This window comes from Pantherophis guttatus, chromosome 2 (assembly GCF_059756535.1).
Source record: "Pantherophis guttatus breed Tessera chromosome 2, ASM5975653v1, whole genome shotgun sequence".
Classification (NCBI taxonomy): Eukaryota; Metazoa; Chordata; class Lepidosauria; order Squamata; family Colubridae; genus Pantherophis; species Pantherophis guttatus.
The window spans coordinates 13,650-36,518 of record NC_142064.1 but is presented as its reverse complement, the minus strand read 5'-3'; the positions used below and the strand labels follow the sequence as shown (position 1 = coordinate 36,518).

Sequence of the window (22,869 nt, the reverse complement as noted above, 5' to 3'; positions counted from 1 at the left end):
TTACCTACCTTAGAAAGGATGGAAGGCTGAGTCAACCTTGAGCCTGGTGAAATTCGAACTTACAGTAATTGCAGACAGCTGGTGTTAATCACAATGCTATCAGTCTGCTGAGCCATCAGGCTTATTTGAATAATTGGTCTAGGCCACATATATCTTACAGTGTAAACCAACTGGCTAGATATAATGCTGAACCTACTGAAAGGCACTGGCAAGCTGCTAAGTGAATACTTAGGTATCTGAAGCAAACAATTTATTATTCGTTATATTTGGAGCCTAGTAGTGACCTATTTTTAATGGCATATGGTGATGCAAGTTTTGCAACTGATATACCTACTCGTAAATCAACATCAGGTATAGTGGTAATGTTGGGTAATGCTTTGATAGGATGGAAATCTATTAGGCAAAAGCACATTAGTTTGTCAACTATGGAAGCCGAGTTTTCATGTTTATCCTTGATGTGTACCGTATTGATATGTTATAAACAATTGTTAATGGATATGGGATTACATGTGAATGATTTTTTTTCTTTTAAAAGCCTCTGCCAATCAGGCAACTCAGCTGGGATCGTCAGAGGCTTTTAAAAGAAAAAAAGCCTCTGCTGATCAGGCAACTCAGCTTGGATCGTCAGAGGCTTTTAAAACCATTTTTTCTACAATCTCTGCCGAGGTTGTAGAAAAAATGGTTTTAAAAGCCTCTGACGATCCCAGCTGAGCCGCGCGATCATCAGAGGCTTTTTTCTTTACTTTTAAAAGCATTTTTTCAGCCGAAGAGGTTGTAGAAAAAATGCTTTTATTTTTTTTTTAAAAAAGCCTCTGATGATTGTGCGGCTCAGCTGGGCACGGGGGGGGGGCGGGGGGGGGCCAGGGATTTTTGCTACTGGTTCTCCGAGCCACCTGCCTCCATCACTACTGGATCGGGCGATCCAGTCTGAACCGGGAGCATTTCACCCTGATTTACACTCCTTGCAGATAGCTGGTCATTTGCATCCTTTTTAGGTCACTTGGAGGTTTATTTGTGTCCTCTGGGTCACCTGAGTGGTGCAAATGGGTGTGCAGCCTTCTTGGGACTGCTGAAGAGACTGTGTTATAGACAGGAGATAGATGGTGCCATATCCCTCTGCCTCTGTTGAGGGAAGGCTGTCCAGTTTTGACATCTTTGGCCCCTTTGACACCTCTTTCAAACCAGCGGTGCTCTCTGTGCAAAATGTGGACTCTGCTGTCTTCAAAAGAGTGACCCTTGTCTTTGAAATGCAGATGAACGGCTGAATCTTGTCCTGATGGATTTGTTCTCCTATGTTGTGCCATGCCTCTGTGAAGTGGGAATGGCTCTCAAGGCCGGTGTAACAAGGACGTGCAAAACGGCCAATTCAAAATAAAACAAACGGAGACGGGGTTTCTGAATCTTAATCAAAGTGCAAATGTTCAAACGAAAGATCCTGATCCTATGTTAGAAAACTTGCTCTACCCTCCCACGTGACTCCGGAAGGGGCGGCGCTGGGTGGCCGTTTGAACGCAGGCGGGAGGCTCCGTGGCGCAGCTCGGGCAGATCCAGCTAGCTTCCCCGAGAAGGGCGGTGGCGCAAGGATCGGCTCTCTCTCCCTCCTGTGGGCTCCCGGCCGGTCCAAAGCCGAACCCGCGACGGAACCATCTTCCCGGGGATGAGCGCCGCCGCTACGGGCCCTCTCGGGCACAGCCGCAGCTCCTCGCCGGAGCGGAGGGCCGGCTGGGAGCGCAAGCGCCGCGCCCGAGCGGAGGAGCTGCTCCGGACCGAAGGGCGATACCTGGAGCAGCTCGAAGGAGTTGCGACGGTGAGGAGGAGGATGCGCCGGCAGGCGGCCGCGACATTCCCGCGCCTCTTGCGTGTCCCTGGGCGCCCGTGGGTGTGGACGCGGTCGGGTTAAATTCGTGGGGCAAGCGTGAGGCGGGGAAGGATGTGGCGGCCGGACGCCCCTACCCTTCGCGGAAGGAGAGAGGCCGACGGAGTGGCCCGGGTTTAAGGGGCCTGTCTCCTTTGGAGCAGAGGCCCCCGGGTTATGAAGATTTTTCCGGCAGCTGTTAAACATGCGTCTTCGGAAAAAAAAATAGGGACGAGTAAGATCACACTGTCTCAAAGGGGCGAGTGGTCGAACATAATTGAGTTAATTGATACTTATTTTTAATGTTTGTTAATACTGGAAGTTATTCAAACTCTCTGGAAATGGACTAGATAACCTAAGCTACAACAATACATAAATGCATTTTTCCCTAATGTATGTCTACTTCCCCTTATGTAAGGCAGTTGAAAACAGCAGTTTACTGAAATCTTTGAAACAAAGCAAAGCAACAGGAAGAAACTGTAGCAGCAGCTCTCTCTCCCACACACGTTCACTCACTGAAAGATTTTAAAATATTCCTGGTAGAAAGAGCAGGCAAGCCCCCCTTTCAGAGGGGAGAGGGGAGAATGGGGAGGTGGGAACAGAGCAATCCGGAAGGCGGCCCAAATGCTGGTGACTTAATGTTCACTGGATTTGCTTTAGTTAGGAAACCTTGGGGGGGGGGGGAGAAGAGACTGGAGATGAGAAAAGGGACGCTTATATTCACACTGTCCCTCTATTTTTGCAAGCCATATTTGTCTCCACTGCTTCATAAGTTGCTTTCTACTTTAAACTTCTCAGTTCATTGTTTTGTTGGATCATTTCAATTTCAGCCAGCCATGACATTCTCAGTGTTCTCCTTTTTGAAACACTTTTTTGGGTGTTCCCCCATCATTTAGCCACATTTATCTTGTTTGCATGTACATGTGCTTTTTATGTTTGTGTGCACACTGATTATATTACCTTGTTGTTTGTATGTAAACTAAGAGCTTATGTACTGGAGACAAATTCCTTGTGTGTCCAATCACATTGGCCAATAAAGTCTTCTACTTTGTAGTCTAGTCTAGTCTATTATTATTTCTAAGTTTAAAATCTTCTTTGCTAAGATACATAAGCATGGCTTGGATTTGAATTTCTTCCACAATTTCACACAATCAGTCTTCCTTCTTTTAGATCTATTACATATTTTTATTTTCTCTTAATTTCACAGACACACATATCTATTTTGATTTCTTGCTTTTTATTTGGTAATTCATGACCATTTACTCTTCATGTTCTGAGTTACAATCTTCTCTCATCATCACCAATAGGGACCCATGGATTTTTGTACTGCCCATTGTGGTTTTGGTTAGTTGAGGTTTTTGTTAAGTTAGCAGCCTATTTTTAGCCATGCCACACTCATCAATCTAAAGAGATTCCTGATTAGCTTAGCACAAGCAAAGCCCAGTTTTAGCTCAGACTTGGTTAAGTGATTTTATTTAGGACAGGCTCTCTGAAGTTTACCTTGCAAGAGGCATATAGTTTCTTGCATAAACTATAAGGTAGATGCACTGAGTAAACTATTTTGACTAAAAAGCAGTATTAAAGAACCAAACTTGAGATGCCCAACGAGCCAGATTTTCTCCATGCTGCAGGAAGAGTGAAAATAGGAATGTTGTACTCAGCTTCACCTGGACAGTAATGGTGTTATGTCCCTTTTCAGTACTTTGTGGTCACCCTGAAGGCCAAGGGGATCTTGAAGCCAGACATCCATAAGATTCTCTTTGGACCCTGGGAGTCCATCTGCTCCGCCAGCCGGTAAGGTCAGGCTTGTGGCATTGTGGCCGGGGGGGGGGGGGGGGTAGGTATTGGGGGGAGGGACAATGCACTCTTATTGGCCTTCTTCCTTGGACTTCACCCATCCCTCTATGGGTGATGGAAAGGAGCGTTCACAGCCAATGCCTTATTGTTTAATCAACTCCTGTACAAAGAAGGCTCCATCATAGGATTATCTGGATGTTGCTGTGTGTAGGATATGGCTTGAAAAACTAAAGTTGCATGCAAGAAAGTAGGATAAAATGAGCTACAAATTTTGATTACAGTATAGAATGGAACAATGGGAAAAGGATGTGGTTGAAAATATTGAAATTTACATTATGTTCTAATGTCAGGAGAATTTTTATAAATGATGTACTGTTAGTGTAAGTCGCCAGAGAAATTGTCTAGAAGGCACCTCAAATTTATGTTGGAAATGTGTAAATAACACACATTTCAGCATTTCGGATACAAATTCAGTAGATTTTAAAGACTAATGTATAATTGAAACCAGATATTTTCCTTTTGGGAAAAATGGATAGACAGCTGCAAAAAAAGTCATGCCACTTTGTTTTTGTATTTGACAATTGCAGCAAGATTACGATATGCTCAAAAGATTCAGCACTCCCTACAATGGTGGAAGGGCTGGTGTAGGTAACCATATCGTGTTTGCCACAAAGTAAATCAAAAACCCTTAGCTGTTCATTGTATGAGTTTGCCTCCAGATCCCTGATCATCTTTGTTGCTCTTCTCTGCACTCTTTCTAGGGCCTTGGCATCCTTTTCTTATCATGCTGACCAGAATTGGATGCAGAATTCCAAATGTGGCCTCACTAGTGCATTATAGAGGGGTACTGTCACTTCCCTTGGTCTCTCAATTGATGCAGCTAGAACTGCGCTGGCTTTTTTGGCAGCTGCAGCACATTGCTGACTCATACCTCAGCAATGATCCACCAGGACATCTAGATCCCTCTCAGAGTTACTACCGTACTGTTGACCCAGGTACCTTCTATACCTATATATTTGGTTTTTCTGCCTAAGCGCGGGACCGTACTTTTCTCACCGGTGAACTGCATCTTGTTGGATAGGGCCCAATGCTCAAGTCTGCCAAGATCCTTCTGAATCTTGACTCTGTCATCTAAAGTGTTTGCAATCCCCCACCCCCCAAGCTTGCTGTCATCTGCAAAGAGTTCCCTTTCTATTCCCTCATGTAGATCACTTATGAAGACGTTGAAGAGTGCTGGGCCCAAGACCGAACCTTGAGGTCCCCACTGCGAGTCTATGACAATTTACCATGGCCAACTTGCCATGACCAACTTGCCACGGCCAATTCACCACAGCTAACGTGCCACAGCTGCCATAGCCATCTCGCCACAGGACAACTCGCTGCAGGACAAGTGTTACACTGATATCAAAGAAATGCTGGAATAGAATCATTAAAGAAAGAATGCAAAAGGAGGGGCAGAATAAAATGTGAATGGCAAAAATTAAAATATTTTTAATTTATTTTAAATCATTACATAGAATTGTTACGTTGTCCTGCAGCGAGTTGTGCTGTGGCGAGTTGGTCATGGTGAGTTGGCTACAGCAAGTTGGCTATGGCAAGTTATCCCATCCTCCTCCCCCCCTCCCGCATGCTCCCCTCCATATAGATGTAGCTCCATTGAGGACTACATGCTGGGTGCAGTTTGATTAGCCAACTGCTAATCCACCTGGTGGTGGTACTGTCTACTCCACATGGTTCTAACTTACCAAGAAGCAGACTGTGGTCTATTTTCTCATGTGCCTTACTGAAGTCCAAGTATACGACAGCCACAGAATTTCTCTGATCTACTAATTTAGTCACTTTATCAAAGAAGGTAATAAGATTTCTCTGGCATGGTCTGTTTTTAACAAACCCATGCTGGTTTCCAGTAATCACCTTGTTCATTTACTAGATGCTCATAAATCCTCTGCTTGATTACCTTTTCCAGACATTTTCCCAGACATTGCTGTCTAGAGGCACATCCTTAAAAAAGAAACTCTCCCCACAGCCCACCAGAAGTGGGAAGTCCTATTCTGATAGAGGAAAAGATTTTAGCACAGGATTGAAGTGATGGGTCCTTGAAGCTTGGCTGTTTCCTTGCAGACATTTCATTACCCAAAGTAGGCAATTTCATCAGTGCTGGATCTGATGTTACCTAGTAAGTCCAGCATTGTTGATGTTACCTAGTTTGGATAATGAAATATCTGCAAGAAAACAGCCAAGCTCAGAGACCTCCAAAGACCCCTCAAGTGCCATTCTCTCAGCTGATAGATTTTGTCCTAGAAGGTGTGACTTTTTTTAAGGCAGATGTAATTGGTCAGGTCAGCGAAGAAACTTTAGAGAGCCTCACAAAAATGCAAGACAGATTGAGCAGAAGAAGTTGGACCTCTGAGTAGTTTCTGCTCCTCTTTATGCTGTACCCTTTGTTCTTGCATGTGCTGTTGGGCAGTTGCTTGTGGTAGCCTCTTTTTTTCCAGGAAGAAGGTGAGTGCAGAAAGGCCCCTGGCCCCTGGTCATTTCCTTCAAGGCTCCTCTCTTTGCTTGCAGGACACTGCTTTTCCACCTGACCAGAGGCCATTTTGCATTAGGACTCGAGAGTTTCTGCCACCAGCTAGTGTTCTACGTCCATTATGCAGAGAATCTGGAAGCGGCCCAAAACATCCTGAAGGTATGCCCTTATTGCTTACAGGTCAGAGGAGGCGGTGCTTTATGCCCAGCATTCCCCCATCTCCTCCCTCCCCTGGTTTATTCTTCCAGTTATCTGTTCTTGACAGCCAAGGATATCCTTGGGTTGTTTTTTTTGGCCAAGATCTTGGTCTGGAGATGAGGCTGGGGATCTGTTCTCAGTCTTTGCTGGCCAGCCATCCTGACCCGCTTCTCCCCTTTACTGGTCTGCATTTGCAGAAACTGGTAAAGAAGAACAAAGCTTTTTCCCGCTTCAAGAAGCTTCAGGAATCCCGTCCAGAGCTTAAAGGTTGCCGGCTGGAAGAGCTGCTGCCGCTGCCCCTGCAAAGGCTCCATCAGTAAGTGGCAGAAGAGCCGAGTCTTCCTTCTCTGGCTGGGAAGCCAACCTTCACCTGCCCCTCCTCCCTGAGCTCCCAAGAGAGGCTGTTGGGGGCCAGGACCGAAAGCTTTGCCTCACTGCTTGCTTTGCAAGGTGGGGTAGAGATGGAGTGGGGGGGCAGGTGGGCTGGGATCTCTGATGGGTAGCTGAAAGGCAGTTGCTTAGATGTCCTCCACCTCTGATATCTGTTTGGTAGGTATAGGCACCTCCTGCAAGATTTGGTGGAGCACACTCCCCCAGAGAGCTCTGGATTTGACCAGCTCCAAGGTAGGATTCTAACTAAGCCCTGTGATACGCTCCTGAATTTTTGCCTTCAGCTGTTCAGCTCTTCATCACAGCAGCAGAGACGCCCGATTTTTGCCTGACAGAATTTTGTAGGGTTGGCTTTTCTCCCCTTCCCAGTTACCCAGGCAGGAGAACAGGTTACGTTGCATATATCTTGGGTGATATGCTGTCATTTGCAGGGTCCCTAAAGTCTGTTTTGGAGGTCCTGCATCGAGTCCAGGAAATTGCTCGTGTCCATGAGAACCTATTGATGATGAGACAGATTCAGAAACAGCTCAAGGGACGGAAGACCCAAGTGCTGGCTCCAGGTGAGGCCTCTGTGTTGGTTGTCAAGTCCTCATGCTAGACAATCATGATGAGCCTTTAACTAAACACAGGTCACACATAGAATAAAACAAGCAATTAATGCTATAATATAAGGATCAGGCTAGATCCTTATATTATAGCATTAATTGCTTGTTTTATTCTATGTGTGACCTGTGTTTAGTTAAAGGAAGGAGAAGGTAGGCAAACCATTTCTGAATTTTTGCCAAGAAAGCTGCAGGGACTTCTTTAGGCAGTTACCAGAAGTCGACACTGATTTGAAGGCACATACACAAAAAAAGGCAAACACAAGGAAATCAATATCTTTACCAACTGATAGAGAAAAAACATTCTAATCCTTTTTTTTAAACTAACAAATCTGACTTCAAGCTCAGTTCTGGGGGGAACCGTTTAAAGAATAGGAATACCAGGTGGGGGAAACCTATTAGCCCAACCAGGCACGAAATCAACTGTCCAAGCTTTTGACCCATCAGAGGACTTTCAAGTGACTGGTGCACCAATGAACAAGGCATGTTGTTTCATAAATGTTTGTCCAATGAAATGGTGAAGAGAAGCAAAATAAAGAATGGCCTCACTACGTGACTGTTGTGAATCAGGTGTGAGAAGCACAGTTGAGCCAAATTCATCTTCATCGCCCAGGACCCTCTGGGTCAACGGGAAAGATGTTAACACAGACATCTTTGAAAGTAGAGCTAGACCTACCTGTGTGACACTAGTGGGGATTTAGAGTTACCATCAGAGTGTGGGGGCTCCCTGGTCCAATTCAAGGGGTTGGGAAACTGCTACCTGCTCTTAGTTGACATGCCAGTTGAAATATTACCTGCCAAACATGGACGGAGGCTGGGAAAATCCAATGAGTACAAAGTCCTACTTCGGATTAGTGGATAATTTTAGTAGTAATAAGGTGCTGGCTTGGACTTTCAGAAACAAAGTCTTGATAAATGGAGCTCTCAAGGGTTCTTTCTGCAACCCTTCTCTCTCCACAGCTGCTTTTCCAGAGCGCACGGAACACTATTACCTTCACACCAAAGGGACACTTATTTACTTGCATTTGCATGCTTTTAACTGCAAGGTGGGCAGGAGCTGGGGCAGAAACAGAGTATACACACCCACACACAAAAGATGGGGTTTCTAATTGCAAACCTATCGTAAATGTATTTTCCATATACGTTCAGATATTGATGTTTTAATATTTTGTACAATGCCTTAAATCTATTTCATGGAGGAAAATGGAGTCTAAAGTAAATCTCTTGACATGTTAGGAATCCAGCTATCATTTGGAAATGCTGTCTCATATGTTTTTTGAAGTCAACAGCTGAGTTTTGGAATTATGTGTCAGTGTCTTGCCTCAGTGATCGGTGTCGCTAATCCCTCTGCATTTCCCAGAGAAAGCATTCCTGGGGTCACCGATGGACCTCAGATGGTTTCAGAGCTTGCTTAATAAATTCCTGGGTTTCTGTCCTTTTTCCATGCAGGGCGCCAGTATCTCCAGGAAGGTTGGCTGATGGAGATCCCCTCCAAGGGGAAGGAGATGCAGCGCAGGAGGTGCTTCCTTTTCTCTGATATCTTGTTGTTAACAAAGCCTTGCCACCCGCTCCATCCTTGGAATTCACACAAGTTTGCTTGCCAGGCCGTTTACCCTCTCAGTCACTGTGTTGTGGAGAAGGTCTTTGGTCACACCCAGAGCCAAGGAGGGCTGCTCAGTGTAAGTGCTCTTCCTCCACTCCCAGGTTTTGCCAGTTTTGCTGGCTCCTCTCCCCTGAAACCCATGGTTGATCTATGATGGAGGGTAATGTGGGAGGCACAGCTGGGGTTAGTGCCAAGAAGGGACGGCAAGCATTGATGACTTCATAGCCAGGGACTTAGGGGTTGGTGAACTGGGAACTCTTTCCTTTGGCCACACATCACTTTCCTGCCCTTTCTCTCTTTCCAGCTCTCTTTCCCACAAAAAAAGTTACTATTGATGTCTTGCGATCAGGAGGACTTTACCAAATGGCACCAGAATCTGGTGGTGGCTATCAGGTAGGCTACATCCCTCCTGCTTCTTCTCTAAAGTAGTCTGAATAACATTTAAGGAATCATTTATCACAACTCAGCAAGGGTTAATTAGGCTGAGGCAGTGACCGCATTGTAAGTATCACAGCATAGCTGTACGGGAGTCTGGGGCTTCCCTGGTCAACTCCCACTACAGCCACTGACTCAATTTCTGCCCAAAATAATCTCTGGCTGAGCAGATCCAGAGACAATGCTTTGGTTCAAGGGAAGGCATTACAGTAGACGTCAACTTGCAGCTGTTTATTCTGACTGTTCAAAGTTGCAGTGGTCCTGAATGGACTTACTGAAGTTTCGGCTGATGAAGAGTTTCACGGTCACATGATTGTGATCTGGGCACTTGGCATCCTATTTACATTTACAGCCAGTTGCCAAGCCCCCTGCGATCATGTGATAGTCATTTGCAGTATTTCTTGCTGGCTTTGCTAGAAAATCAGTGGAGAAGCTGGCAGGGAAGCTTGCAAGTCGCAGCCGACTGTCAGAGGACTCGCTCTGGTCTCTGGCTGAAAAAGGTCCACGCCAAAATATGTGCAGTTTCCAGCTTCACAAGCTGAGGCCTTGCACACCCTCCTTGCCCTCCCACATCTCTTGTTCCCTCCTCCACTTGGCAGCGCTTGGGGCTTGCACTTTCCTGCTGGCTTCCCCACTGACTTGATTGTAGAAACTGGCGGGAAGTTGCCTCACTAACAACCAGGCCATTAATTTATTAATTGCAACTGGGACTGCCTCGATCGGGTGTTGGCAACCTGTGGCTCTGGAGCCGCTTGCAGCTCTTTGGGCCCTCTGCTGCGGCTCCCTGTCCCATCACTGGCTGGCCCCGCTCCTCGCCCTCCCTTCCCAGTCACTCGCCTGGCCTGAGAAGATAAGGGCGACAGCGGAGGGTGGGGTGGGGTGGAGAAACAGTCAGGGCTGATTCTCCAGTGCCTCATTCTTGCTGGAGCTTCTTCTGGCCCTTGTTGGTGCTAGGCATGCCTCGGTCACTTGGGGAGATGCGCAATCTGCTGTCTGCCCCGAGACACTGCAGCGACCCGGCCGCGACCAATGCTAACATGAGGGCTGGCGGGGTGAGAATGGGATCCAGGAGGAGGGGATGGGCCCGCAGCGTCTAGCCGCAGCTTTAAGAAGCTCAGGGCAGTGGGAAAATGGGACTGGCCCCACCGAACCTCGCAACGCCCACCCTGGGGGTCAGGAAAGCCGAGGTTGGGCCAAGCTGGTGAGCTCTCCTTGGGGCTCTTCGCTACTGCTTTTCTTTCTTTTTTTTGGAAATCCGGAATGAGCATGAAGCGCAGTGGAGGCTTCCCTTCTGGCAATTCTCCTCCTTTTGCGACCCCCTGGCCGGCTATGGCAAGGCTGGGAGCATGCACATGAGCGGGGAGACCTTCCTCAAGCGAGTCGGTGGGCTCGGCCAAAGTGCAGCAAAGGTGCCCGCAGGGCGGCCGTCCGCTCGCTTGAGGATTTCCCCACTGGTGCACACATGCATTAGCGAAGAGCTCCAAGGAGAGCTTGCTGGGCTTTATAAGAGAGTGAGAAGAGACAGACACAGATATAGATACAGATAGAGAGTTACAGAGAGATGGGGGGAGGGAGAGGGGGAGAGGGAGAGAGAGAAGGGAAGAGAGGAAGAGATACAGGGAGAGGGAGAGAGAGAAGGAGGGGGGAGAGACAGAGAGAGAAGGGAAGATAGGGAGGGTAGACAGAGCTAGAGAGGGGTGGAGAGAAAAGGGTTTTGTGGTTCCTGGTTCTTTGCCTTAATGACTGGCTGAGGGGGGGGGTCATGTGACTGGTAGTGAGTGATGTCGAATTGGCCATGCCCACCCAGATTTTGTGGCTCCCGGTGGTTTTTTTTTCTGTGGGAAACGGGTCCAAATGGCTCTTTGAGTGTTTAAGGTTGCAAACCCCTGGCCTAGATTGTCATTGCAAAGCAAAGTAAGTGCACTTTGACTTCATCGCTTTGTGATGGAAATTCTGGTCTCAATTATGGCTGTGGTAAGATTGTTTCTTCTTACAGAGAGCTTCAAGTCTGTGGCAGCCCACCCTCTCAGAAGGCCGAGTGAGCCAGCTGGACTCTGCAGGAAATAGCATGTGTGCCCTGGGCAGTTGTTTGGCAATCTGCCAACGTGCAGTCATTAGTGCTACCCTCCTTTGGACATCTAACTCCAAGCATAACCCTAACACAGGTCTGTCCTTGATTTGGTTCCCTGTTCCTTCTATCCAGAGAAGCAGGATTCTTGGAATAGCCGCCCTCCTCAGAGGCTGCTGCCTCCAGAACAGCCACACTTATTAAGCCAACAGATAGGGAGCCCTGCCATAGGATAGCCTTCTCAGCAACTCTCATGTGACACAGTGGGACAGAAGTGATTAAGATTCTACACAAACTATTTTTCATACCCGTGGATCTTGCACAGTGGGATGTAAAAGCCTATTTTCTTTTAATGGCTATGAATGGTGGTGGTTTCTCCTTGTGAATTCTATTGCGAGATTAGTTTTGCCTGCCAAGACAGGAAAACTTTTGGGCTGGAACTCGGTGGGTTTTAAAAACATGCCAAGGCACGGACAGGTCCTTGAGACTGAATGCTTGGGAGCCTAATACTCTATAATCCAGTTCCATGAGTGTAACCAGGGCAGACAAACTGCTGCTTTAAGCATTTTCAAATTCTGTAGCATGACCGCTATGCAGCCAGAACTCCAAATGTAGACAAGGTTTGGTATTGCTGTAATCCTATTTTCAACAGATATTAATAACAGATTACTTTTGAATCTTTGTTGCTAACAGTGGAATATGGGTGTGGAGATCTTCCAGATCCTCAAATTCCATTTTTTTTAGGAAAGAAGGAGCAGTTTATGGTGTTTTTTTTAACAATTTTATTATAATTTATTGTAGCAAAACAATTTCTACAATAAGCTTGCCAATTGCATCTAAAATGAGTAGATGCAATAAGCGAATCATGTGACACTTATTTTCAAATGCATCTTGTTTTGCAATTGTGAATGTAAAATCCATGTGAACCCCTGCCCGATAGGTTGGGACTGTCTGTAGTGATATTGAAAACTGCAGGATTGGTAGGGAAAACACAGTTCCATGACTGTCAAAGGAATGAAACATTTCTGAATATATTTTTATTCTAAAATATTGCAGTATGGAAAATTATGCTTTCCTCAATGGATACTTGCTTTAAGAAAATTAGAGATGACTTAAAAGGCAGTCTAATAATATCATTTGTAGGTTATTGTATTTCTTAAGAAAAAGATATGAGGAAATAGCCCCCCCAAAAATATCTAACATTAAATTTGGCAGATTTTGGTACTTAGTGCATTTTCCAGAGGAGCAGTTGTATCCATTTGTTATACCAACACTGTAGATCAGACATTCTTCTGTGGAGGACAGCGGAGAGGTATCCTAAATGGTGGAAGTTATATAATCATGCATGTGTGCACATCTATACAGGGATCCTAGAACTGAGAGAAATCACAAAACATCTGGTGTTTTATACTGACTCAATAGGAAAGAAAAAAGTTTCTCCTGCTTTGAGGGCCCGTATCCTTCACCAATTACTCCTTTGTAAGAGGAATTTACACTCCTCCTCCTTTTCTTAGTAAATTCCATTGGAGAGGACACTTGCCTTAAAACAATCCAGGCACGGTTCTAGCCATGGTCTCTTTGCCAAGCTGCTTAAGCTGGAGTCTGACCATTCCAAAAACAAAAAGTAATTAGTAATTACCAATTACCAAGGCTTTATCCAATTTGCTTCCCCAAACATGATGAGCATGGGCGCAGAATTCCAATCTTGTGTTATCAAAGCCCACACTGCTTGAAGCATTGTAAAAGTAACATGCTTTTAAAAAATTGCACTACAAAAAGTTATTACAGATATTCCATGCATTAAATATTTCATGTTTTCCCCCCAGAATTTGATTTGTATGGCTGCCAATTTCACCTAAGTAACTCTAAGCGACCATACAAATTGAATGTATGAATAAATATAAAAATGTTATAATTATGTATTATATTAATTTTAAATAAAGTTGTCTGGATGGGGAACTGAAAATATTAAATATATTTGAAACACAAAATACATCAGGGATATAACGGAGATTGTAGGAAAAAATAATTCTTTGCACTGATTTTTCTTCAAAATTGACTTTATCAGGGAGGTGACAAAGTACCGTGGGATATTTTCAGAAACGAATGACCTAGGAAAAATTCACAGCTAACTTCTGATCTTTTAAATATTATGTAATGGGACTCTCTAAAATCCTTTGACAAAGTCCTCATGAAAGGCTCTTCTAAACTTGGCGATAGTGAGATATGACCAGTACTTTAATGAATTAATTCATTGAAAAAAAAAGAATAGAAATCAGAACAGTGTTAGGACAGGTTTTTTTACCTTGTTTATAAATGACTTCAGGAAAAAGCTGTTCTGATTGTGAAATGCGAAAGTGATTATGAAGAAGTGACTGCTGCGGTGACAAAAGGCAACCCTATACATGAAACTCCACTCCACTCCAAACACACCTGAACTGCATGAAGTGCCCTTATATTAAAACATTCACAATTGGCTGAATTGACCCTGAATGGCAACAGGAAGAGAATGGGAATCGGTGGCCCAGTAAACTCAATTGCTTATATTCCTTGACCATAGCAGGAAGGGGTAAATGAGGTCATCAAGCTGGGTTTATCAAAAGCATTCCAACATCATGCTGTAATTTACAGTCTCTGCCTTTTGTAACGTAGCATACAAAAAAATATACTCCTGCTATGACTGCTTTTCATCAAGGCTGCTCAGCAAGCTTAGAGCCGAGTGCAGACTGAAAATTATCTGTTTGCTTAATAAACACATATCTTCAAGTTATTTGTTCCTTTAGGAGAGCTAGGCTTTGGTCACACTAATGCTTAACCAAGAGGCAAATAACTTGTAACTGAAATATAATGTGATGCACACAGGAGAAAGGAACCCTTCACAGACACCGATACTCTAGTAATGAAAAAAATCTGGTTCCCACAATGGATAGTATAATGGAGATGTGGCATATGTAAATAAAGCAAATGTAATGCTAGGAACCCTTAGGAAACGGATTGAAAATAAAGCTGTCAACACAGTAAGAATGTGCCTGAAGCTTGAATATTGTAAGCAGTTCTAAGTTGAGGCGCTTAAAAAAGTATAGAAAACTTACAAGTGAGCAACCAAAACAGTTGCAGGGTTTGAACTCCATTGCAAGGAAGTCCAGACTTGACTCTCACTCAGAAAAAGGGAGCTGGACTGAACCAGGGAGATGTTTTGCTTCCTCCAGTGAAGTTGACCGAGGGCAAAGTGGCCCAAAGCAAGCATTTTTTCACATCAGGCATCAGTAGTACAGTGCATTCATTACTGCAAGAATGGTGGTAGCTACTAGATTGCATGTGTGGAATTTGCACGTATGAATGAATGTACTACCTAGAATGCTACTTTTATTTCAGACTATACACTTTCAAACGGAGATTTAATTTTTGACTGGGATTGGACCTCAACTACAGGTTGCCGATTTACAACAGTTCATTTTGTGACTATTCAAAGTTACATCACTGAAAAAACTGACTTTTTCACACAAGTTGCAGCATCCCGATGGTCACATGATCGAAATACATATGCTTGGCAACCAATTCATATTTATGATGGTTGCAGACCTTCTGACAAGCAAAGTCAATGGGGAAACCAGTTTCACTTCACAACCGTTACAAATTTACCAATTGCAGTGATTCACTTAACAACTGTGGCAAGAAAAGTCAAAGTGGGGCAAAACTCACAACCAATGTTTCACTTAGCAACAGAAATTTTGGGATCAATTGTGGTCGTAAGTTGAGGACTACTTGTATTTGAAGAGCGGAAAGAGGGTGTTTGTTAGGGGGATGGAAATGGAGATTTAAATCTCCAAAACCACGGAGTTTTAAAATGGATTCAAATTGGATGTAATAGTTTATACTACTTAGGTTTTTATTTCTGGTAATTACTGGAATTTTGCTGACTAATAGGTTAATTTAGAAACGGGCATATAGGCAAAGGGTGAAGCATGGAATTAAGTATTTGGTTATATAAATATAAAACTAAATAACTATTTTAAGAGACAGTGGTATCGTTACAGTGATTTGCTGGATACAAGTGGCAAGTTTATTTTTTTTCTTTTTGTTTTGTCTTTCTTCCTATGCTTATTATTTTTTCAAACAAGCCTCCCTCACACGGTGGTGCCCCGCTCCTCCCGGTAGCCCTTCAGCAGCTGGTTGACCAGCGTCTTCTCGCCGTCTCGGCGGGGCAGCGGCAGCGGCGGGAGCGGATTGCCCTTGTACTCGATCACCGCCCTCTCGGCCCGGTCCAGGCTGTCGTTCTTGGGGATCCGCACCATCCGCGTGTAGTCGCCCTGGTGGGGCGCGAAGCGGGGCGCCAGCACTTTGAAGAGCTTGTGCACCAGGTCCTTTTCCTGCAAGGCGGCGGCAGCGCAGCAGCGCTCAGTCCCGCGTCCTCGCCCGGGACCCCCCCCACGAGACCCCCAGCTCCCCCGCTCACCGTCAACCAGAAGTCGGCCAGGCGCATGGCCTGCGGGTCCGTGTCGCCGCGCTTGGCGTGCTCGATCAGCTGCGGGGCAGAAACGACGCCGGAGGGGGGTGGCGGGTGAGGGAGTGGGGTCCACGGTCACCAGGACGCCCCCCCCCCCGTTTCTTCCCGCCCCTCCCCCCCACTTACGTGCTCGGCGTAGAAGCGCATCTCGTCGGCACGGGCGCGCGTGGTTTCGATCCTCTCGTGGCGCACCAGGCCCGTGACGAGGTTCCGCAGCAGGTCAAGGCGCGAGCGCGGCCCGAACCCGATCCGCCGCCGCAGCCGCCCGTGGGAGATGCCGAGCGCCGCAGTCAGCCTCATGGCCGCTTCGAAGCCGCCGGAAGCCGCCGCGCGCAGGACGGAAGGGCCGCTTGAGGGGCGGGGCGACGGCGCGGTAGCCGAGCAACCGGGGAGGGGGAGGAGCAATCAGTCTCCGAAAGGGCCCGGCCCGCCTTCTCCGCCTTCCCTGATGCTCCGAGAGGCCCGGTGGGTGGGGTAATGGGTTCCCGCAAGAGAGCGGGGGGAGAGGGGGCTTCCCTTCTAACCGAGGACAGCTGGCCCCGAGCCCCCGGGGAGGTCTTTCACCCGGCCCCGACAGGTTTCTGGGAGGGGCCCCCCGCATTTGCCTCTGAATGCTCCAATCTGTGCGGTCGATTTTGAACGAAGCCTCAGTTTCCCTTGCGAGGAACGCGCTTCTTCTGCTATTAAAATCTACAGAAATCTCAATAACCCAATTTTTGTCTTAGAATAACAAGAAGGAATTCTATTACAATTTCATGCAGAAATTGAATTTTTTGGCATATTAAAAGCAATAACAAAAGATTTTAGAAATGGGAGAAAGGTTTATTTCCCCATATTAATGTACTGTTTAAAAATGTGTATTTAACACTTGGGAGAAGTGTTATAATAACATTTAAAACGTTTTTTAAAAAAATAATGTAAGATGCTCACATTTACTTGCTGGTACCTGCTGAATATTAGTGTGTCAGATATATTGATATATTCTTAAATTAGAGCTGTTCATAAAGGTCAGGCACTCAGACCAATGGGGGGAGGGCGGGGCTGAGCATTTGGACTTCTTTAACCTATCAGAATATTGTCTTTTTCAGCATCTTCATAGTCTGTTTAAAACGAAGTATATAACATGGATTATGAATTATTGAAATCACTGCCTCAGGCTTATTTACTAACTATATAATACTAATACATTAAGCATTGTTTCAGTTTATGAAGTGTGATGTTTTAAAATGAATTCCAAACAATACTTTCAAATGTGGTTGAGATAATCATTTTATTTAGAAATTAATACAGCTTTTAGAATACTCACATACATCCCTCCTATTGCCTTTTAGTCTCTAATCCTGGCGAATTGGATTTATTTCTCAGTCTTGTTCTTTAGTGCCTTAATGGTTTTTATGTTTAAATTTGCTTTAATATTCTTTCTTGTATTAAAAATGTTCTTGAATTTCATGTTCATCCCATGTAGAAGTCCAATTATCTCAGTTTGCTGAGTGCATGTTCTGCAACATGTGCAAATGTGTGACTGTTGTTTCTCAAAGGGGATGTTTTACATATTGTTGGAGTTTCAGAAATATTTCCTTCAATGACACTGTTTACTTGAAATGTTTCTTTCATATATAATAATTATGAACGATTACATTGGCAAATTACAATTCAGCTGGGTATCCCCAATCAGCAGGAGATGTTTAGCTGATTGGAATAGACTCCTCGAAAGTAGGAAGAACAGATCTCCAAAGAGGATGTAACTGAGGGATTCCCTTGATCGCAGCAAGGGTTGGTTTCCTTCGGCCCTCGGCAGACGGGCCCTCAGTGGGAATGTTGCAATGCGAAGGCACACCTCTTGTAGGCAGCATAGAGTAGGAGCATGGCACGCAGCATTTGCCGACATATAGCCATAGCCATGTGCACTTGGGGCTCCCGGAGCCCTCGGGGCCAGCGCTGATGGGCACTTATGACTTGATGGAAGGCTGAATGCTCGGATACCCTAAGGGAGCCACTCCAGCGTGGGGGCTGTACTGTCACAAGGTGTCCAAATACCGAATCAATCCCTGTGAGACGCACAGCCTGGGGTTTACGCACAGACCCACTGTGCCCTCTTGTCTCCCCAGCTGCTCCTGGTGGCTGTCCTGCTCCCATCTTCGCACGAGGCTCCAGGACCAGGCTGAGGCCCTGGAAGCAAAGCTGCACTTCTAAATCTGCAGCAGCTGGGCTCCGTCCTGCTCGGAAGAGAGGCTTGGAAACCCCCGGCCTGGGGAGGGTGCCCCTCAGCCATTGCAGAGATTCATCTAGTGGAGACCAGGGTGCCCATAGCTGGTAACCACCATCCATGGTCAAGGCCCAAGAGTAGCCCTTACCCTGCCCTGTCTTGGGACATCTTTGTACTTCTTGGTGCCCTCAGCAACTCTTTCTGAACATGGACAGCTTAGAACTTTCTGATTGATTCAACATTCCGGAAGCGCCTCTGCCAGCTTTTGTTCTGTGTTGGTGATGGCACAATTGTATTTGTAAATAATTAAACTAAGGTAGGATTAGGGTAGATGACAGAGTGAAAATAGGGTTTCTCCACTCCACTCCACTCTCCACCCCAGACCACCCCAACAATGCCCTTGATGTGATGTCTTGCTGCCTGGAGGCCGTGCGGGTCTGGATGGGGAGGAACAGGCTCAGACTCAACCCGTCCAAGACCGAGTGGCTGTGGCTGCCGGCGTCCCGATATAGTCAGCAGGTGCCATCGCTGACTATTGGGGGTGAATCTTTGCCCCCCTGAAGCCCAACTGGTACGGGTCTAGATAGATAGCTTCATCCAGGTGCCTGGGCAGTTGTCGTGCCACCACACTCTCAACAACCTTCGCCACAAAACGAAGGTTGGAGACCAGACGGTAGTTAGCTAATTCAGCCGGGTCCAGGGAAGGCTTCTTGAGGAGGGGCCTCACCACCGCCTCTTTCAAGGCGGCGGGAAAGGCACCCTCACTCAGAGAAGCAGTTATAATCCCCTGGAGCCAGCCTCGTGTAACCTCCCGGGAGGCCAGTACCAACCAGGAGGGACACGGGTCCAATAAACATGTGGCGGCACTAATCCTACCCAGAACCCTGTCCACATCCTCGGGAGCAACAGGATCAAACTCCTCCCAGATAATATTCTCAAGACCTACTCTCGTCTCCTCCCCCGGACTCGCCCAGTCGGAGTCCAAGCCTTCCCGAATCCGAGCGACTTTATCGTGCAGGAATTGCACAAAATCCTCAGCTCGACCCTGCAAGGGATCCTCCCGCACTCCCCCCCGAAGAAGGGAGTGGGTCACCCTAAACAGGGCGGCTGGGCGGTTCTCTGCAGATGCGATAAGAGCGGAAAAATGGTTAGATTTCGCCGCTTTTATCGCCACTAGGTAGGTCTTGATATAAGACCTCACCTGTGTCCGGTCGGAATCAGAATGACTAGTCCTCCAAATGCTCTCTAGGCGTCTTTTTCGACGCTTCATCTCTCTCAGCTCCTCAGAGAACCAAGGAGCCAATTGAGATCGGCATCGGGTCAGAGGCCGCAAAGGCATGACACGATCCAAGGCTCCGGCGGCCGCACTCTCCCAGGCGGCCACCAGCTCTTCAGTCGAGTCGTGTGTCAGGGTCTCAGGAAATGGCCCAAGCTCCGTCAGGAACCTTTCTGGATCCATCAGGCGCCTGGGACGGAACCATTTAGTCGGTTCCGTCTCCCTGCGGTGGGGGGAAGCGGTAGGAAAGTCCAAGTGAAGGAGCGAATGATCTGTCCATGACAAGGGTTTAATGTCTAAGCCCCCTCTACCAAGATCATTCAACCACTGACCAGAGATGAAAATCAAGTCCAGAGTGTGTCCTCCTATGTGAGTGGGGCCTTTAACTAACTGGGTCAGGTCCATGGCCGTCATGGAAGCCATGAACTCCCGAGCCACCTCTGACGTCTCACCCGCGGATGGAAGGTTGAAATCCCCCATGACAATAAGTCTGGGGGTATCCACCGCCACCCCGGCGATAACGTCGAGTAGCTCGGGTAGGGTCGCTGCCACGTGGCAGGGAGCCAGGTACGCAGTCTGCAAACCCATCTGCACCCCACGGCCCCACTTCACAAAGAGGGACTCACATCCGGCTATCTGAGGAACAGTGGTCTCCCTCGGACAAAGACTGTCCCTAATAATCACCGCCACTCCCCCACCCCTCCCCTGGGCCCTTGGCTGATGAAATGCACGAAAACCTGGTGGGCACATTTCAACGAGGGGGACCCCCCCCTCTTGGCCCAACCAGGTCTCCGTAATACCTGCCAGTTCCGCACCCCCCTCCAATATAAGATCACAGATGAGGGGGGCTTTATTAACAACCGACCTGGCATTACATAACATCAGCCGTGGACCCTGGGCCTGAGACTCTGCACAACCCAGGCCACGAGACGTGCCTTGGGGACCGGAGTGCGCAATTGCTCGTAACCAGCGTATGCGCACCCCCGGCACATGATATGGTCCCCTGCGCCCGTCATACCTGCCCCTCCCACTCATTATTTCAATTGCATTGCCCTTCTTGTTATCCCCCTGCTCCCCGGATAAATTTTCCTTCCTGACCCCTCTGCTGCAGCCAATCAACCTGTCACCCCGCTCAGTAGGTATCTGGACCCCCCCAGGTCCACTTTCACAACCCCCTCCCTTCCTCCCGGGTCCCCTTAAAATTTTCTTTAAAAATTTAAATAAAAAACCCCTCAACCCCCTCTTCGCTACATGCCATCTCTCGGGATTCCAAAATCCGTCATCAAGATAGGCCCTCGATAACGTGGAGGGCCAGGCCTGTGAGAGGGGGGAGTTTCGCAGCGCAAGGAGTTCGGCGGCCGAGTGCATCAAGAACCGGGAAGGGTGAAATATCCTCTGGCTGAGGTTCCATAGAATAGTCTAATCGTCCTAGGGCATGGAGAGGCAGCAACTCAAGACATGGAAAAACTGGATTCTACTGTCCTCTCACGACAGTGGAAGAAGTCTCGTGCGATTTCGACAAAACTCAGAGGTGCTCTCTCCAGGCCATCCTCTCACGATGGCTCGCCAGGATGGAATTGGCTATGGAGAGATTCGATAGTCTATCCGCTCTGGTAGGGGAAACGGCAGTTGAACCGGACTCCCTCAGAATCCATATCAGAATTGTCCATTCTCCACACCTTCAAGGGCATAGGTGGAATAGAGCCAGTCTAGAAGGCAGAGTAGTAAACCCGGGGAACAGATGACACATGGAAAGCAATAAAGGGAGATGGCTTGCAAGGCAGAAAGTAGCTGGGGTGGTGACCACAATAAGGCCTATACAGGCCAACAAAAAAGGGGGGGAGGGGGGGAATGGCCTGAGGCAGCCCAAGGCCAACCCTCAGCCGTCTTCCAACCTCTCCCACTCCCCAGGTCTTCCAGGTCTTCCAGCATTTTATACCCCCAGTCTACAGCCCCAGTCTCCAATGGGGCCTCCGGATTCCTGCAGCAAAGTAGGACAGCAGAAATAGGCCGCCCCCAAGCAGGTCCGGGGTTCCAAGATAGAAGCCAGCAGCCTCTCACCATAGCGTCCTCTTCGGTAGCAGCCAGCTGCTGCCCCCTCGCCTCCGCCATCGTCCAGCGGCCGCCGACCGCCCTGCGCCCACTGCCAGCGCCGGCGCCGCTTCCACCATGGCTCCCACTATACTCCAGGGTCCCCAGGAGCCTCAGAAAGCCCCGGAGAGACCAGGAATCCAGGGGAGCCACCGCATTGCCACTGCCGCCGCCGCCACCACCGCAGAGCTGCCGCCGCCGTCGGTCCATGCCGGAGGCCGAGGAAAGCACCGCCAGTCAAATCGCTACCGACGTCACCCCACAGAGCCTTCAGCAGCCGTGTTTTCCCTCGACCCGATGTTCCGGAGGGCAAAAAACCCCTCAATGGGTCGGGGAAAGGTTCCTCTCTCTGTTGTGGCCCCGCCCTCTGAGCCTGTCCCATCGGAGGAAGAAAGCTCCGAGCATGAGGAAGAGGAGTCAGCCAGGCCTCCCTCTCCAGGCCCCTCCCCTCTGGCATTGTTTCAAGTGCCGGCCGAGGGAGAAGAAACAGCTGCTTCAGATCAGAGTGATAATGACACCTCATTCCTGGACGCACGCCTCCGAAGACGTGATAAACGTTTGCAGCAGCTGGGGAGGCGTGCTAGGGATTAGAACTGAGTCACTGGACCACACCCCAGAGACCACACCCCAGAGACTATATAATAGAGGGTTGTGGTCAAGAATCTTTTGTGACGAACAAAAGTAAACCTTGAATAGTCACTGAAGCCTCATCCGGAACTGCTGGGAGGAATATTATTTCCTGTTTGGACTTTCTTGAACGTTCGTATCTTATCTGTCTGTTTGTGAAAATAAAGTCCCTTGGCAGACGGTGTGTCTATCGCTGCCAAGAGGAAGATAAGAACTGAGTGCGTTCCAAAGTGTTTCCTTAACCCTCGGCTGGCTGTGTGGTGTGTGTGTGGGGACGGGGACAGATCATCTTGTTCGTCACCCCCATACTCCATCATTAACCCACGATGGACCAACAGCTGCAGCAGCAGATACAGCAGATGCTGGAGGCCAATCAGCTTCTGCAACAGCAAGTAGCACAGCTAACTGCCCAACTTGCTTTGGGAAATGCTCCTGCAGCTCCACCTCCTCCCCCTCCCCGTCCGAGATGCCCAGTGAACGTGCCAGATAGGTTTTCTGGGCAGCAGGAGATGTTTCCGGCCTTCTTGGGACAATGCCAACTGTTTATGGCGATGAGGCCGGAGGATTTTCCGGATGACCGGGCTCGGGTGGCATTTGTTATCAGCTCCCTCTCTGGCACTGCCGCCCGATGGGCCACGCCTCTGTTGTTGCAAGATAGCCCCTTGCTCCTGGACTTTCAGGGCTTTT

General features: G+C 47.7%; 3 protein-coding genes across 3 annotated transcripts; 1 reads left to right on the top strand and 2 right to left on the bottom strand.

Moving 5' to 3' along the window:
* Positions 1-1,466: 1,466 nt before the first annotated feature.
* ARHGEF39 (Rho guanine nucleotide exchange factor 39) lies at positions 1,467-12,703 on the top strand. The gene is made up of 9 exons (XM_034441865.3): positions 1,467-1,807; positions 3,555-3,649; positions 6,218-6,338; positions 6,575-6,693; positions 6,931-7,001; positions 7,199-7,327; positions 8,819-9,048; positions 9,277-9,365; positions 11,404-12,703. The coding sequence occupies exons 1-9, from the start codon at positions 1,658-1,660 to the stop codon at positions 11,447-11,449; spliced, it is 1,050 nt and encodes a 349-aa protein (XP_034297756.2). The 5' UTR covers positions 1,467-1,657; the 3' UTR covers positions 11,450-12,703.
* Positions 12,704-14,824: 2,121 nt separating this feature from the next.
* Positions 14,825-16,325, bottom strand: MRPL17 (mitochondrial ribosomal protein L17). Its single transcript, XM_034441857.3, has 3 exons — positions 16,109-16,325; positions 15,932-16,000; positions 14,825-15,845 (listed from the first exon to the last, which is right to left on the bottom strand). Exons 1-3 carry the CDS (start codon positions 16,280-16,282, stop codon positions 15,603-15,605), a joined length of 486 nt encoding a protein of 161 aa, XP_034297748.2. The 5' UTR covers positions 16,283-16,325; the 3' UTR covers positions 14,825-15,602.
* A 908-nt stretch (positions 16,326-17,233) lies between these two features.
* Positions 17,234-18,383, bottom strand: LOC117679703 (FANCD2 opposite strand protein-like). Its single transcript, XM_034441858.3, has one exon. The coding sequence runs from the start codon at positions 18,308-18,310 to the stop codon at positions 17,789-17,791; it is 522 nt and encodes a 173-aa protein (XP_034297749.1). The 5' UTR covers positions 18,311-18,383; the 3' UTR covers positions 17,234-17,788.
* Positions 18,384-22,869: the final 4,486 nt, after the last annotated feature.

Bases quoted from the DNA above. Each gene is read 5' to 3' on its own strand.
- ARHGEF39 (XM_034441865.3), top strand. From the start codon at position 1,658: ATGAGCGCCGCCGCTACGGGCCCTCTCGGGCACAGCCGCAGCTCCTCG. The intron at 9,049-9,276 runs GTAAGTGCTCTT...CTCTCTTTCCAG, and splicing joins GCCAAGGAGGGCTGCTCAGT to CTCTCTTTCCCACAAAAAAA. The intron at 9,366-11,403 runs GTAGGCTACATC...TTCTTCTTACAG, and splicing joins AATCTGGTGGTGGCTATCAG to AGAGCTTCAAGTCTGTGGCA.
- MRPL17 (XM_034441857.3), bottom strand. From the start codon at position 16,282: ATGAGGCTGACTGCGGCGCTCGGCATCTCCCACGGGCGGCTGCGGCGG. The intron at 16,001-16,108 runs GTAAGTGGGGGG...TCTGCCCCGCAG, and splicing joins TGCGCTTCTACGCCGAGCAC to CTGATCGAGCACGCCAAGCG. The intron at 15,846-15,931 runs GTGAGCGGGGGA...GCCGCCTTGCAG, and splicing joins TGGCCGACTTCTGGTTGACG to GAAAAGGACCTGGTGCACAA.
- LOC117679703 (XM_034441858.3), bottom strand. From the start codon at position 18,310: ATGGATGGTGGTTACCAGCTATGGGCACCCTGGTCTCCACTAGATGAA.